This window comes from Perna viridis, chromosome 1, assembly GCF_037379345.1.
Source record: "Perna viridis isolate PV_CMFRI_1.1 ecotype Kerala chromosome 1, ASM3737934v1, whole genome shotgun sequence".
Lineage (NCBI taxonomy): Eukaryota > Metazoa > Mollusca > Bivalvia > Mytilida > Mytilidae > Perna > Perna viridis.
The window spans coordinates 3,188,864-3,205,832 of record NC_142445.1 but is presented as its reverse complement, the minus strand read 5'-3'; the positions used below and the strand labels follow the sequence as shown (position 1 = coordinate 3,205,832).

The 16,969-nt window shown below is 32.4% G+C and overlaps 1 protein-coding gene and 1 long non-coding RNA gene across 4 annotated transcripts in view; one reads left to right on the top strand and one right to left on the bottom strand.

Annotated features, from left to right (window-relative positions):
* Positions 1-10,380, top strand: part of LOC148626873 (protein O-linked-mannose beta-1,2-N-acetylglucosaminyltransferase 1-like) — a 64,821-nt gene extending 54,441 nt beyond the window's left edge. For all 3 annotated transcript variants that reach the window (XM_088553376.1, XM_088553266.1, XM_088553328.1), the window contains one exon: positions 1,231-10,380. In XM_088553376.1, the coding sequence (XP_088409502.1) occupies positions 1,231-1,336 (106 nt within the window). In that variant the 3' untranslated portion in view covers positions 1,337-10,380. The remainder of the gene's footprint in view (positions 1-1,230) is intronic.
* LOC148626872 (uncharacterized) lies at positions 6,945-12,314 on the bottom strand. The gene is made up of 3 exons (XR_015916837.1): positions 12,042-12,314; positions 10,847-10,955; positions 6,945-7,068 (listed from the first exon to the last, which is right to left on the bottom strand). It is a non-coding gene; the product is annotated as an uncharacterized LOC148626872 (long non-coding RNA).
* Positions 12,315-16,969: the final 4,655 nt, after the last annotated feature.

Below are 16,969 nucleotides of genomic sequence, written 5' to 3'. Positions count from 1 at the left end.
AGAAGGCTAATGGATTTTATTGTTTGACTTCATGAAATCATCATGGAGAAAAACCATTACAATTGACAATAGACTGCTTTACCAAGAAACTTCCTCAGAAAACCTTTTCATTACTACATGTCATTAGAATCAATTATCAGGAATTCTTAAGTTTTTGTTACCTGTGTCAGTTGTAATTAAGTTGGTGATTTATCCTGTTAAACCGTAGACAAGTTAGGCACCAACCTACATTGTGATATCTGATTGGTTGATTCCAACAGGTGCCCTTTAAATTGGTTTGTTAACACCCTAGGAATGGAAATCACCCTTCATTAATTTCTGTAATAGAGACATCACAAGCAGTTCTCTCTGTAGTAAGCCATTGTTTACCAAGATGGCACCTAGAGATTTGTGACTGAAGAAAATGTTGATCTTTCCTTAGTTAAAATGTTATATACAAAAAATAATGAACTCCTATTGAGTGACTTTCTTTTTGATGAAAAGGTGTTATCTTCATCAAGAATAGACAAGATCAAATGTAATCTTCTGTGACAATAGGAAATCTTTATAGAAACAGACTGCTGGTATTTCTTTTTTTACAAATGTTCACTCAAGTTCTGTTTTGTGTTTATTAACATGGGAAACTTGAGTAATGATCAGTTCAGTATTCTAACTATCATAAATAATGGCAGAAAACACATTACTATTTGAAACTGTTTTTCAAGGGGCTGTCATTTGATCTTGATTATCTTGAGATTAACATTGAAGTAGTTAAATTGAATTTGATAAAAACCATTTCTTATTGACTCTTCACTTATATTACAGATCTTGGTAAATTGTAAATGATAATATTTATTTGTATAATTTTTTTTTTCAATAATCTAATGAAATCTTCAGTTATATGAAGGGAAAGGGGGAAAAAATGGAAAATCTTAGTTGAGAAATATAATAAAAGAATGATTTAGTAAAAAGAAAACGACAATTTTGTATACCTATATCACAAATTTATCCTACTCAACCAATAATGTTCCTTTAGTGTTAATGTGTCAAGGAAAAGACAGTAAGATTGTTTTCATATATACTTCCATTATAGTCTACAAGGAATCAATGAAAATGTTTATAAATCTGAAAGAATAATGTTAATGACAATGATTTTCCCTGAATATTATTGACGGATAACTTCTTACAGTGAATCTCAGACCAATTAAAACATAATTAAAACGATATTAGTATAATGTATTTTTTTTGCAGATTTTTTTATGATGATAGAAATGTTTTATTGATTGGATCAACATCTAAGTTTTACCAGTACAAACAGGAAACCAGGTATGTACTTACAGCGTTTAATGTCAGCTAACAACAAGCCATGGATCCAGTTATTTACTCATCATGTTGAACAACGAGTCTGGGCTGAGATTAAAAAATTTTGTTCTTACTGAGTATTTTGTTCAGACTATAGTCAGGTTTACATTGATAGACTATGTTGTTTTGTTTATTTACCTTCACAGTCATATTATGGTGTCTGTATCATGAGTTATAGGTGAATTATGTATGTGCTGTATACAAAAGAAAACTATGTACATAATTGCTAGAAATGAATATCTCTAATGGAGATTAATCATGAAATTTAGAAATTACATAATTATAGACAAATTAGCTGGATTTTAGTTTTAGTTAGTTTGAATTATTTTGATAGTAAATAAATGATCTGTACCTGGGTTTCATAAAAAATCTCAAACTGAAATTTTCTTCAAATCCTTGATTTTGTCCTCAAATCTTCAATTTCAAGTGATTTAGATGGTTGATATCTGAGTTTAGGAAGGATTTAAGGAAATTTCAATTTCAGATTTTTTATGAAACTGGCCTCAAGTTTAAATTAACTCTGTTATTTAAATAGTTATTCACCAAACTGCTACAGAATGGTGTTTTTGTTGTTTTATTGTAAAGGGCTTTTGCATTAATTTTTAAAGACTTCATTTCTGGAAAAAAAGAAGTCAAGTTTTGGAAAATTCATAACTTAAAATAAGGAAAATCTTGAACTTGTACCGCTGTGACATCTATGGCAACACCGCCTGCACAAAGTGCAGCGCCCTAGACCACTCGGCCAGCTAGACCTTTCTATACAATTATATATCTTCCCTGTATCACTTTAATCCGATTGAGCAGTGTAGTGAATAGAGTCATCACATTCTGAGATATATATATATACTACTAAAAATTGACAGTGTCTACCATTGTAAGGTACAGTTGCAGGTTTCCTGCTAAATGTATGTATCATGTGTGTAAAGTAGACTTCATTAAGACATTAGACAACAGCTAGAATCCATTAAATCTATCAGCATATGTTGTACATTAACTTATAATCAAACATAAAAACTTAAAGATTTGTTTATCATTACAAATGACAGTTTATTGATTCAATTAATTGGAACTATTACATGACACCATGTGAATGATATATTTTATTTTAGTACGAGTTTTACAGGTCTTGATGGGGTTTGTTAAAAATTTGTTTTCAGATGTGTTGTTCTTGTATTTGAAGTAGCATGATAAAAGCTGTTGTTTTAATCAGGGACCATGATAACTGGCTCTAATATCAATGTTGATTATTTTATTGATATCATTCCAAATTTGATTTTTTATATGACTATAATTTTATTTTACTTTCCATGCCAAAGTCCCATGTGTGCATCTGTAACTAAAAGAACTGTATTAGTTATTTATTTATGTTAAAAAATGTTGTTATTATATGTATATATGATGCAATAACTGTGATTTCTGTGTGAATATTTCACATTAAGCATATCAAAGCTGTGAATAGAGTGGTGTGTAAACCTGTGTTATTTGTGAAACTTTTAACAGTTATGAATGACAAGTTTTTACATCAAATAGCTTTGGTCCGTCTGACATTGGTTCTTACATAGCTTGACATTGTGGAAATTAGAAATAATTTTGAGTATTCTGGTGTATTCAGGGTAATTATTGGTGCTTTGGTGTTTGTCTACGCAACCATAGAGAATATATTTCTCACTACCATAGTGCTCAGAAGTTTCAGTAGTACAGAATTGGTATTCAGATTTATCCAGTAAGCATTTAATATAGTACTTATTATTTAGGCAGATTGATTTTGCTACCATTGTTTTGTAGTATCCAAGTCCTTGATGTTCTTGGACAGAAATGGGGTATGAAGGAACTAAACAGTCTTGGTGGGGGGGGGGTGAATTTTCCATGCTTTTTTAAATAAATTTGCAAGAAAATGCATGTTAGTATCAAAATGTCATATGAGATCAAGAATTTTCAAATGATAGGGTGGACCATAGTTATCTCCCAGAAAGTGGTGGGATTGATGGAACTATTTTGGAGATTACGACCACTATTGAAGTAGGAGGTTTGACTGTCCTTAAAACTTAGTTTAACAGCCATTTTAATTTGAAATGCCTGTACCAAGTCAGGAACAAAGTACTATTTAATATTTTCTTTCCAGATTTATGATTATGAGCTGTGTAAATTTGTTTTAACCTTTATTTAATATTTCAGATTTTGAGATAAGATAATTTCAAGTAGGAGGGTCCTTTTTAAGTGCTCTTCTGTAATTTTTTGTTTTTATACCCAGGTTTTATAATGGTATGACACTGTTGTTATATATGTTGTCATCTGTTGGCACTCAGAGCAATAACTTTATTTAGTGGATCATGCTAAAAATCTACACAAAGCTCCATACCACAAAAGAATAATTTTTTTTATTGATCTAGGTGTGGTACTAACTTTATTAGAAATAAGTGGCTTAAAAGGGGTCAAAACAGGCACGTAACGGTCTGACTAGAATTGATGTTTTAGATTAATACATTAAACATGAATGGATTAGAGGTCAAAGAAATAAAAATCCCAGTTTTTGATCAGAAACTTGAATAAAAGGGTATAGATAACTATGATGTTGTATTACAAGGTTCCATTAGATATCTATGATACTGTATTACAAGGTTCCATTAGATATCTATGATACTGTATTACAAGGTTCCATACCACATAGAATAATTTGTTGATTTTGTTTTTTTTTTTTTTTACAAAACTGCTTAGAAGTAAGGTTCTTTTACAGGTAAATAACCTTGTTTTTTTTTACTTGTTGTTTTTTTTTAATAGAAATTTACTATAATTTTCATATAAATGCATGGATATCCATAATAACAAGGTCCCATATGCGCAAAGAGCACACTGGAATTGGTATATGCCGTTTATCCTGAATGAACTTAAAGATTCAAACTAAGCAAAAAAACAAAAAAACAAGAAAAAACAAGTAAACATTCCTGGTTCCCAGTAAATAAATTGTAAAATTGTACTGCAGGATACTATATCATAAAATGAAGGTATTGATTTAAGGGATGAAAATCCTTACCATGATTTCAAGGCCAAAAATAAACATATTTTAAAATTTTGTGTTTTTTGCTCATTTCTTATGTCTAATTGATAACATTTCATCACAATCTATATTTAGAGCTGTATCGAGCTTGAGTGTTGTGCCTTTAATTGCCCAAAATGTTCAGAGTCATATCAAGCTGTGCCCTGTGAAGCATTTTATTGATTATTTGTGAGTTGAGCCTACAAACCAGAGAGAAATCAGAGCAACTTCACCCAGCAGATTACATCAACTTTTTTCTTCCTTGTTTTATTTCTATTAGGTGTAATTACTGTTATAGGTGATATAAAAATTGTCCATTTAGAAAATGACATTGGTGCTGTTGGGAGATTTTGATGATCCATATTTTATTTCTCATGGGGGAGTGATTTGATAATCATTGATGTCTGAAGGAAAAATTGAGTTACCTTAAAAGGTTTATTGTTTATAGTGCTAAACATTATAATTTAAAGGTGTAAATCAGTTGCATATTATCCTTTTTTTCTGAAGCATTTAGATGTGTTGTATTAGAAAATTTTTGACGTGAGAATTTTTAACATGTTCACTTGTATTTTATTTTGTATATATTACAGTAAGTATTATTTCTATAAAGTGAGTTGTTTTAAGAATATTCAGCCTGATGAGCTTTACAGCATGGGAGATGTTTGGCTTGGTCATGTTTCTTCTTTATAGCTCACCTGGCCATAGACCATTTGAGCTATTGCCATCACTTGGCATGCTTCGTTGTCATTAACAATTTTTCAAAGCTCTTTTCCTCTGAAACTGCAGGACCAATATGAACCAAACTTGGTATGATTATTTCTTAGAGTATTTTGCATAGAAATAGTGTGGGTATTTTTGATCCTTTGAAAAACTTGGCCGCAGTTACTAAAAATAGAACATAGGGGTCAAACAGAAGTTTTTCACATATATCTCCAAAACTGTAAGGTGTAGCCACATTTTGACAGGGTAAAAGTGTTCAGCATAATGAGATCTATTTCTGTCAAATTTTTGTTATAATCTGTCAAGCCATGTTGGAGTTATAACATTTTTTTGACGTTTTTTCCCTATTCCCTATTTTATTTCTTGCAAAAATCTTTCTCTCTGAAACTTCTGAACCAATCAGAACTAAACTTGGTATGAATGTTTCTTAAGGTGTTCTGCATAGAACTGATGTTGGGAGTTTTTATCCTTCCAAAAACATAGTTGCTGTTACTATTGGAATGTAGGGATCATACCGAAGTTTTTTAGCATTTATCTAAAAAACGGTTAGGTTTAGCCCAATTCTATCATTGTTGAAATGATCCTCATTATAAGATCTACAAAAGTCTGCATTGAGTCAAAGTTGTCAGATGATTCCTTGTTACAGTTATTGTGCTTGAAAGGTGAAATTTTTTCTTTTCTTTTTCAGTTTTCAGTCAATATTTTGAAAGCTATGATATGAAGAATGAAACTTTCAATTGCTGAATAGATCATTATGATAAGGCCTACAAAAGTGTGCGAAGATCAAAGTTGTCGAACGGCCCTTTGCTGGTGTTATTGTCCTTGAAATAGAAAAAATGATATATTAAGTATTTTTCAGCCAATATCTTGAAAACTATAATAGATAAAAGGAAACTTTCAGTTGATGAAATGATCCTTATGATAAGTACTACCAATTTTTTCTTAGAGTCAAAATTGTTGGACAACTCCTTGTTAGAGCTATTGTCCTTGAAAGGCAAAAAATTAAGCAGGTGATCAATTCAGGCTCCTGGGAGCCTCTTGCTTATTTGGATACCTAATTTTGAATTTTTTAAAAGAGAATTTATGTAAATGGACATGTGCATTCTTATGGTCATTTAAATATGTGACATTTATACACTTTTAGCTGGATTTAATAGCAGTGCAAGCATACTATTTCAGAATGATTTGCTACAAATTTTTAAAATTGATTTGTTCTATATTTATCAGGTGGTGAACTCTTGAATGCTGCAATTAAAATAATACAGTCTTTCAACTAATTCTATTTTATACACATTAAACTGAGTTTCATTGTTTCCTTAACTTTTTTAAAGACTGTCACTTACATTTGGTTGACATTTAGAATTATTTTAATTGAATAAGGGTGAGTTTGATGCTTCAGGGAGAGTTAAACATTTCAGACATTGCTTTTGGTTACTCCAAGTAATCAAGGAAAAAAGTGTGTTGGGTATCATAGTGACTGTGGGTGTATGACAGTATGTATAATTGTTTGTTATAAATTCCATATTCATATCTTTAATCGATTTCAGTCTCAAACTTATACAATGTAAATTTATGTGATTTTTTACTCTATATTGTTGTCCATTCCTTCAACTATCAATATAACCATTAGAACCTGATATTACACATAATATTACTTCTAAGGGTGATTGTTGTGTACTTTGAGTATAAGATGGACATTGTCATTTCATTAAAACATGTATATTGTATAAAATTTTGTAATGTCGCACATCACATGAATTCTCAATTTTTAGCTCACATAGTCAAAGGCCGTGTTAGCTATTACCATCAATTGGCATCCAACGTCCATCAGTGTTAACAATTTTTCAAAACTCTTCTCCTCTCACTCTGTTTGACCAATTAGGACCAAACTTGGTAGAAATATTCCTTCAGGGGTATCCTGCATTGAACTAATGTACAGATTTTTGATCTGTTGTAAAACATGACCACCGTTACTGAAAATAGAACAAAGGGGTAAGACAGAAGTTTTCACACATATCTCTAAAATTGTTAGGTTTAGTCAAAGTTTGACAGTGTATAGATTTCAGCATGTTGAGATCTATCTCTGGTCAATGTTTTGTTTTAATCTGTTAAGCCATGTTGGAGTTTTTGGTCTTTTTCAAAGTTTTATCCCTATTTTTGATGTTATTTCTGTCAAAAATCTTTCCCTATGAATCTACCAGACCAATTAGAAGCAAACTTAGTATGAATATTCTTAGGTAGTTTTACATAGATCTTCTGTTGGGATTTTTGATCTGTCAAACAAACATGGCCACTGCTACTAAAAATAGGTCAAAGGGGTCAGTCTGAGGTTTTTCTCATATATCTCTAAAACCGTTAGTTTTAGCCAACTTCTTTTATTTGTCGAAATGATCCTTATTATAAGGCACACAACTATCTACAAGAGATCAAAGTTGTTGGATGACTCTTTGTTAGAGTTGTTGCCCTTGAAAGGTGAAAAATGATGTTCTTTGCAGTTATTATAGTTTCAAATATCTTGAAAACTATAATGGATAGAAATAAACTTTCCATTGATAAAATGATCCTACCATAGTCTTTGTGAGTAAAAATTGTTGGACAACATCTTGTTAGAGTTATTGCCCTTGAAATGCAAAACATTCAACCAGGTGAGTGAGTCAGGCTCCTGGGAGCCTCATGTTGTAATATCTACTGACTTGTATGATTTAATCTGTAGATTGATAAGCTTTACATTCCTTAAGTATTGTATCATTTGTTATGGTACACATTTATTTTATCTTGGTGTATTTTTCGTTCTCAGTAATATATTTTTACTATTGTTCTTTACATTTTATTATCATGTTTTCTTGCCTAATTATAAGTAATATTTTGACATGAGTTTCCTTGACTCAGTATAAATCATTTTAGAAGCTTTTTTGTAGTAATCTTATTATTAATTTACACAGGCAAATTTTCTTCTCATGAAAATCATAATCATGTCAAGTTCAGGAAAAGAAAATATGCCTCTTTATAGTTAAGTATTTTATGATTAAGTTGTAATGAAATCCTATTAGTTATAATAGTTTATATATTTTTTCTCAGAGTGCAATAATAATTGAAAATTAAATTGTTGCTGTATTAGTTACATATGCAACATTTTGTTCACTTATATTTGAAATAAAGCAAAAACGTTTTGAATGATTTTCACATTATAAGATGAAAAAATAAAGAGACTTAGATATGTTACTATGGAGGACATATGTTTAGATTCCTTCTCATTCTACCATCTATTATTCCATTGGTCAGAAGTAACTTTAAGTTAAGCAAAATTTTTAAAATGTTAAGGAATCAACCATTTGCAAGTAAAAAAAGATTAACATAATGTTATTTTATTGAATGCTTTGTGATGCTATAGTAAATGTAGTTTATGTTGAATTCTAATATGACCTGCTTCAAAGCTCTTTATACCACAACTATGGTAAAAAAGTGGTAACCACATGACTTAACATTTGGTGCAACACACAGGCTGCATCTATTCAAAAATGTGAAGTCATATTAGATTTGAAATAAGTCACAGAAACTTCATTTTATCATCATTTTACCATGGGCTGGCCATTTATTTCATAATTTAACCTCTTGCAACCGCGCGAGGTAAAACAATGCGACATAAGTGGCTAGCCCATGGTAAAACAATGATAAAATTGAGTTTCCGTTATTGATTTCTTAAATAAGTTGATATGTGATTATTATTTAAATGTCAACCATTACTTGTACCAGCAACATTGCTACCGGTTAGTGTAAATTCATGAAGTCCTTTGTGGGTACAAGAGTTGGCCAAAAGAAACAAACACGAACTACAAAGCACATTGTGTGTTTGATACTTTTTAGCTCACCTGGCGGAAAGGCCATATTAACTATTGCCATCACTGTGTCTGTCGTCTGTTAACTTAATTTTCAAACATTTTCAGGTGTGAAACTACTTGATGGAATGTAAAAAACTTTACTTAGATATGCCTTAGGGTATTTTGAATAATCTTATGTGGGAGGTTTTGCTCTGGCAAAAAAACATGGTCCTGTTACTTAAAATTTACCGTAGGGGTCAAATTGCTGAATTTTGGAAATAACTGAATAAGAGTTGCATTTAGCTAAAATCTGGCAGAAGGTAAAATTGTTCAGCATGATGGGATGGACCTACTCCAAAATTTTCAGAAAGTTTCGTTGACGGATGATTAAGTTATGGGTTCTGAAATGGATTTTTTTTTACCGAATTTCACATTTCTAACTTTGAAAATTGTCTCCTCCTAAACTAATGGATGGATTGTAAACAAACTTCGCTTGAATGTACCTTACGGTGTCCTTAACAATCTGTGTGTGGAGACTTTTTATCTTGCAAAAACCATGGCCATTGTTACTAAAAACAGACCATAGGGGGTCAAATTGAAGATTTTAGAAATAACTCGTAAAGAAATTGGCTGAGCTGAATTCTAACAAAATTGATCAGCATGGTGCGACCGACCTCTCCCGAAATTTTCAAAAAGATCTGTTGACCAATGTCAGTGATACCGCCATTGAAGAGTAAAAAGAGGACTGATATATTCATTGTAAAATATGAAAACCGGGTAGATAACCAAGATGCTCTCTACTGATTAAATGGTTCTTGTGACAGTATTACAGCAAGGCCAAGAGCCCATCTTTAGGAAGCTAAAAAGTTTTTAACCAGGTTAGCTATTCAGGCTTTCTAGAGCCTTTAGTTCCTCTGTATTGGCTTTATTCATTAAGATATCATGACATAATGACATAATGACATAATGATTTTCGAATTAGTGTGATTATTGGTTCTCAGTCTGTTCGTATTCCCTTATACATTATCTCAGATGGTATGATAACGAGTTCATTGTCAGTTTTATAGTCCCGAGATCTCAGCTATTAAGTCGCAGTAACTTGGGTTATTACTCCATATCAGAGAGTTGATAAAAGGGTCTCCGTCAGTTCTTCAGTCGCAAGATCTCTTGCGATTACATCATCTCAGATGACCTGGTAATGAGTACTCTGAAGCTAAGACATCACAGATGGCTGAATATGCTTCATTTTTATTTTTTTTCTCAGACCTAATACTGGGCTAATACAACATTTTCTGGATAGTATCATTATATCAAAGGTTCTCTTTTCCGTTCATGATGTACTTATTATATTTTTTTTATTTTGTAATATATAGGGCTTGTTACGATACAGCAAATGTATTACTCGTATGATCTATTACTATCAATGATAGAACATAAACATCGTAAATAAATATGTTAATACCTCAATTTTCATGTTATATTTATTATGGAGGTATTTTCAACAGTGGATAGATAACTACTGTGCATGGAATTGAATTTCTTAGTCATTAAAATTTTGTAACAAAGACTGTTTTGGTTTGAGACTGTCACTGTCCTTTCAAAGATAAGTTTTTGGATGGTCAAAATATTTCTTAGTCATGAAAATTTTGTAACAAAGACTGTTTTAGTTTGAGACTGTCACTGTCCTTTCAAAGATAAGTTTTTGGATGGTCAAAATATTTCAAAGTAAGTAAAATTAAAGAAGTCCCTAGTGAGTAAGATATTTAAAATTGGATAAAGATGTGTAATATAAGGAATATCTCCAAGCAAGAGAAAACAACAAGTACAGATATATGGTAGCCTAAGGTTAGACAAATTACTGTGACTCAGCATTACACTCTACTTTTGTTTTTAAATTAATACGGGAAGGGGTATGGAGTTACTTTTAATGTACCGGTTGCCATTGTGAGCTTCTTGTCATCAAAGATAAAGGTAAGTCTATTGCTTTTACTCCATCCGTCTGTCTGTCTGTTCATCACTATAGAGTACCAACATTGTGTAATCTGTAATTCAAAAGTATTTAATGTCATTTAAACTTAGCACATTGTTTATACAAATATTAGAAATATGCCTATTCCCATATTGACATACGGTCGTATAATGGTATGGCGCTGTCGGCGTTGTCATCGTCCGGAGACACTTGGTTTTCGTACGCGTGTGATAACTTCATTTTAAGTTAGTTGATCTTAATAAATTTTACGTCGAGGTTCCCAACAACAATAAAACGGTTGCCACTGATTCAGGGGTGAAGACCCCAACTGACTTTTTTAACTCCGGTAATGTTTTGGAAGTCTGGATTGATTTTGGGGGTTGTGACTTGAGTCGATTAAGAAATAGGGCCACACAATTACCAGAAATAAGCATTCTTCTGGTAACTTTGGTGAAACGGAATGGATTTCTTTGAAATTGTGCCACAAAGTGCCATAACCAAAAAGGAAAGTTTGGATTGATTTTTGAGGTTGTGTCAAAATATATATCAAAATGTGGAATTGAAAATTGCAAAGCATTATAATAACCGACACTTTCTTCACTAGTATCCTTACGAACAAAACCTTTCACACAAGAAGTCATGATGAATTAAATTGCAAATCGACAAACTTAATATAAGATAGTTCGCCAATCGCATTAGTGATGTCATATTCACTAATTTGCTTATAATTAAGTGTCAAATTGGTTGGCCAATAAACAACTAAATAAACAATTGACAATTCCATGAATAAAATCCCAATTTTCAAAATTTTGTATCTTTGTTATCTTATATCCAATTTTGCCAACCAAAACCAAATCATAGGTAAGTGATGACATCACAAAGAACTCTCCTATACTGATTCGAATACAACTTGTGCGGTCTTGTATATGTTGGTGCACACAAAAACGATTAAACAAACGAATGTGCAACCATCGTTCGGGAATTAATACCACCAAATTCCCGGCAATTCATCAACATTTTAATCAACTGGATCATTCAATCTTCTCTTTGAAAGTATTCTTGAAAAAATATTGTAATGCGGATTACTCTCCCCCGTTTTTGTGTTGATTAAATATAGTTTGTATACATGTTTGACACAAATGTATCTTGTGTTTCTTACCATTTAAATGTCGTTTGTTGTTCAAAACGCTAATCTATGTTGTGTAAGTGAAGTGACGTGTTACTCGAAAGTTTAAGAAACGACGAAATATCGTTGGTTCTGAATTGTCAAAGTAATTTAGCAAACGGAAAACCAGTTTACCTACTGATTTTAAATTGTATGGAAGTTTTATGTTACTCCCGTTGTTTTATTGAGTTAAAAAGTAATTCCAGTTCACGCTCTTAATAAAAAAGCATGAAAACATTTTATTTTGTCCAAGTTCGATGTTGAGCATGCACTACCAGCCGTGATATATTTAGATAAAATGCTCTGATTGGTTAATAATTATTGGTGAAATATAAGGCGTCTTATGATTGGCTAAGCGCTTGTAATAAAAACACTGAGCAGTACCGAAAACGGAGAGTGGATTATGTCACCCAAAAAGTACTGAAGTTTTCAAGGCGGCGACTTTTAAAATGTCTGAGGTGCTGTCCAGAAAAGGCAAAAGTTACTATTGCATCCAAAATTTTCAAATATAAAAAGTTATTGCAGAACCCCGAGATTGAGGACTTCAAGGCTAAACCACCTGACTGTTCTTGCAAAAACTCTCCATTCAAATATGGTCCTTCCGGTCACGTCATTACGGGAGATTTAAACATCATCAAAAACGAACCTCTCCGTAAGGTTCTTTTAAATTGGAATTATAACTTTCAAGTTCTTATGGATGCTGTGGAGAACTTCACAAGAAAATGGATAAAACGAGAACAATAAGACATTGATTCTGTCTCAGAGTGGGTAAAGACTGTGAGCGCGGTCTTTCATTTTGTATGTCGGTGAGTGTCAATGCTACATCAGTTTGTAGCAAAAACCTTCTCACCTATAAATTACAAATATGTTGACGTACCAGCTGACAAATCCCAAAAACATAGTTTTTCTCTGCAAAACGTATTACTCCCAATGTGTATTATCAGGGGTAGATGTAGAAAATAATAGCAGCGCTAAGACGTATACTGATACCACACTCTCCGAAGAAGCGGTAGTGGAAAACCATAAATCTGTGATATTCTCTTTTGGTCTCTCTACCAAATACGATAATTGTGATCTACTGTCTTGATATGTACTGGATTCCTAAATTCCACAAGAATCCATACAAACAACGCTATATAGCTGGATCTGCAAAATGTATCACCAAACCTCACTTAAAACGTTAATTCTTTACTCACAGCTCTCAAAGAGGGTCTCCAGTCCTACCACGTCACTTGTATCTGCCACAGTGGTATTAATTCAATGTAGATCCGAAAAATCTTCTGGAAACCCTTAATTCAGGATTATTATAGAAAACTATACTAAAAGATTATACTTCTATTCCATATACCCAGTTAAAATCTCGATTCAAAAACATTATACATCATTCTTACTCCAAATAAGACGATACACCTAGATCAAATATTTAGTTCTTGGTTGAGATTCCACATACCTTGTAAAACTAATTCTAAATCATCTTCCAAATATAACGAGGAAGATATTTTCAAAATGCTGGAATTATTTTTATCTACAACATATTTGTCCAGTGAGGTAGACGCGTTTTTCAACAAACGGTCGGCATTCCAATGCGAACAAATTGCAGTCCTTTATTTGCTTCACATTTATTAGGCTGACTTAAAAGTTGATCTGATCCAAAAGAAGGAAGATCATTAGCTAGATGCTTTAATCTCAGCCTCCGCTATATAGATGACGTACTATCATTAAACAGTTCTAGTTTCGGGGATTTGATACATTGCATCTAAACCCAAAGAACTTAAAGAGATAAAGGATACTACAGACACTGTAGTCAACCTCGTAATTTGACCTCCACTTAGAGATCGATGGTAAAGGAAAACGCGATCACTTTTCATTCCGTATTGCCGTAACTATGCAGACTTTTTCTATCGCGCTAGACTTCTTGCAATTAGGCTTCTAGAACAGGGTTATGTTGCTACAAGATTATGAACTTGTGAATCGTTACTTTGTATCCATCTCTTTATGCACCATAAAAACTGATTTGTTCAACTTGCCATAGTTTTCCTTTCCTCTTTCTGTTTTTTTATAAGCAACTCGGCGGGTGTTTCTAGAAAAAAGAAGACGCTTGCCCCACCGGTGCATCTGGTCCATGCTACTAGTTTTGTGGAGCCCGAGATGTTCATTTACTTTCGTTATCTTGTAAGTATTATTTTGGTTATTTATGTTCTTTGTTGTGTGTCTGTTTTCATTGTCTGGCCTTTGTCCCTGCATAACAATCTTTTGATTTTCGATAGAATATTGGTTACCTTGATTACTTTTTCATTGTTTTCTTTTATCTTTAAATTCTTTGTTTATTTGGGGGGATTATGTAATTCCAACCTAGCTTAATTTCACATGATAGACTTAGTTTTGGTAGTTGACAACACTTACTGTGCATTATTTTGAGTTTTTTCTTGTTTCTTTGTGTTGCTTTCGACTTTGTTTTATAAATAATTCCATTGAACAGTCAGTCAACCGTTTTGTTCGACCCAAAGAACTGGTTTTTAATCGGCATATTTGCAGGCAAATATGGAGTTTCTTTGGAAGATTTCAATTTTACCTCACCAGGTATCTCTGGACACTCGGACAGCAAGTAAATAAAGATTTGTAATTACCTAATGGGAGGTAGGTGGCTTTCAAATAATAGAAATCTGTCATAAATTTGACGTTTCATTATTCACGTAATTATCTCCTTCGCACAATGTTGTCTGAATGTTTTATAATTTAGTAGTAGCATCAGAGATCTCTGAAGTTTTATATATTTGACCTAAATATATTCATATTTGAATGAACGATCTAGGATGACAGTAGTATAATTAAGTTCCTCCTTGATAGAATTTTACGAAACTTTCAAGTAAATAAATATGACACTTTCGTTTTTTTATCCATGTGGTTTTTGTTTTTCCTTGACCCTGAATTAAACTAAGACATTGACTCGAACAAGGTACCAATTTTGTATCACAGGGACAGATTTGTGTCTGTTGATAATAAAATGTAAGACTAGAATGTGTATGCATACACGCAAGATAAAAGTTAATCATGTTCAAAGAAGTTGTAGTTCGGGTTTGAGTATTTATTGAGTTCCAAGAAAAACCTGATTTCTCAACATGCTTTATGAATCTGGATGAATATTATCGTACATTACAAAATCAGTATACCTGTTTTAGATTTTAATATGGGATACTTTTCCAGGGGATCTTTTGGAATGTTACTAGCTTAAATGCCCTAGTTATCATATTTAATTTTCGCAACCCTTGACCTAAGACATTTATTTTTAAGTCCTGTTATCCAGTCGTTATTGCTATGCTTATTTGTTGCAAGTGTCTGTTCTCATAGTTACTGGTAAACAAATTTTGATCACAAATTGCATTTCATTGGCGTCTTTTAACCAAAGAGTGGGAGCATTCCAGGTTGATGTATTAGTATCTACATTGCTTTTCGCTGATCTTTTACTTGTAGTGCATTTTTTTTTACTTTTTAAATAAACGCTTGTCGAATCATTTAACATTGGACAAATGTATCCATACATGATAAACAGAAGAAAAAGATACAGATATGGCGAAACGGAACAAATGCACCATCGTGTAACCCCTATAAATATAGTAAACACGGAGATCACCAAAGCGTTTTCAATAAATGCAAAAACTTCCGAAAGGCCCCGACAACAAATGTAATAAAATCTACGGTAACAGAACGATGACACTATTTTTGGCAAACATTGGCGTTGGTGCGAATAAGGGTAATAACAAAATCACCGAAAATTAATCCGAAAGTCCAAAATAAATCTGAAAATAGATATGACATCACCGGAGTAGATGGTACCGCAATGGTCCTGACTTGGTACAGGCTTTTCAAACGAAGTGGTGGGATAAATCTAGGTTTCGCAGCGCACCAAACCCTTTCTTCCGTTGTGGCGTGAATATGCCAGTGGTGATTAAATAGCACTTGCATGTTTAGTGTCATAATCGGTAAATCAGTAATCATGTCATTACAAAGAAAAAAATATAAAAAGCAATCAATACCAATTGTTTCAGAAGGAACTGAGTATTTTTCAACCAAGGACTGATATCTGAAAAATTTATTTGATTATGAACCTTTTGAGACGCATTTCCCTTTATCCCTGATTCAGAAGTCTGTTACGCCAATATTTATTATATTTGAGGGAGACAGAGTAGTTAGTACTTGCTCTACTGTTGCGAATCAATTGTGAAATATAAACACCATATGCACTAGATTAAGGTATATTGCTACAAAGGTAAGGACAACATATAATTTTTAAACTAAAATCATCTCATTTATCATAAATCCTAGTGCTGATATGACCACTGGTATCGAATTCGAGATTAAGTTCCAAAAAGATGCTGAAAAGGCTGTTTCTGTAGTCTCCGTTATCCTAAGCTCTATTGAATATATTGAAGGTAACCATTCACCAAAAGAAAGGTTGTTAATGGGCAATACATCAGCAATCTATCTGAATGTAAAAGTAAAGGATTTCGCCTCTTTTATATTTTTATTCTTTACGAGATTTTAAAGATACTCAGTATTGTATAAGTACAAAAAACAAGTCGGCTAGGAGAGGAGCACGATTAGTACCATTGAAATGCCAATTTGTCGCTGAAAAATAGCTCCTAGTTCATCCAAAGTGACAAATATTTTTATTGAGGAAATCAAGAATGCTAGAAAACTTTACCTTTCAGGGATGTTTTAGAATCAAATGTGGATTTGTAATCTGGAACAACAAAATTAATTTCTCGAATCAGCAAAATATTTACGAATAAGTCCTTTAAAACGCCATGGCGAAATAATTCATTTCTAACCACTGCAGGAGGACGATGTTGACTATCTTTGGAGATTTCATTGATGTTAAATGTCCAGCAGATGACCTGATATATAAAAGTCATAGACAAAAT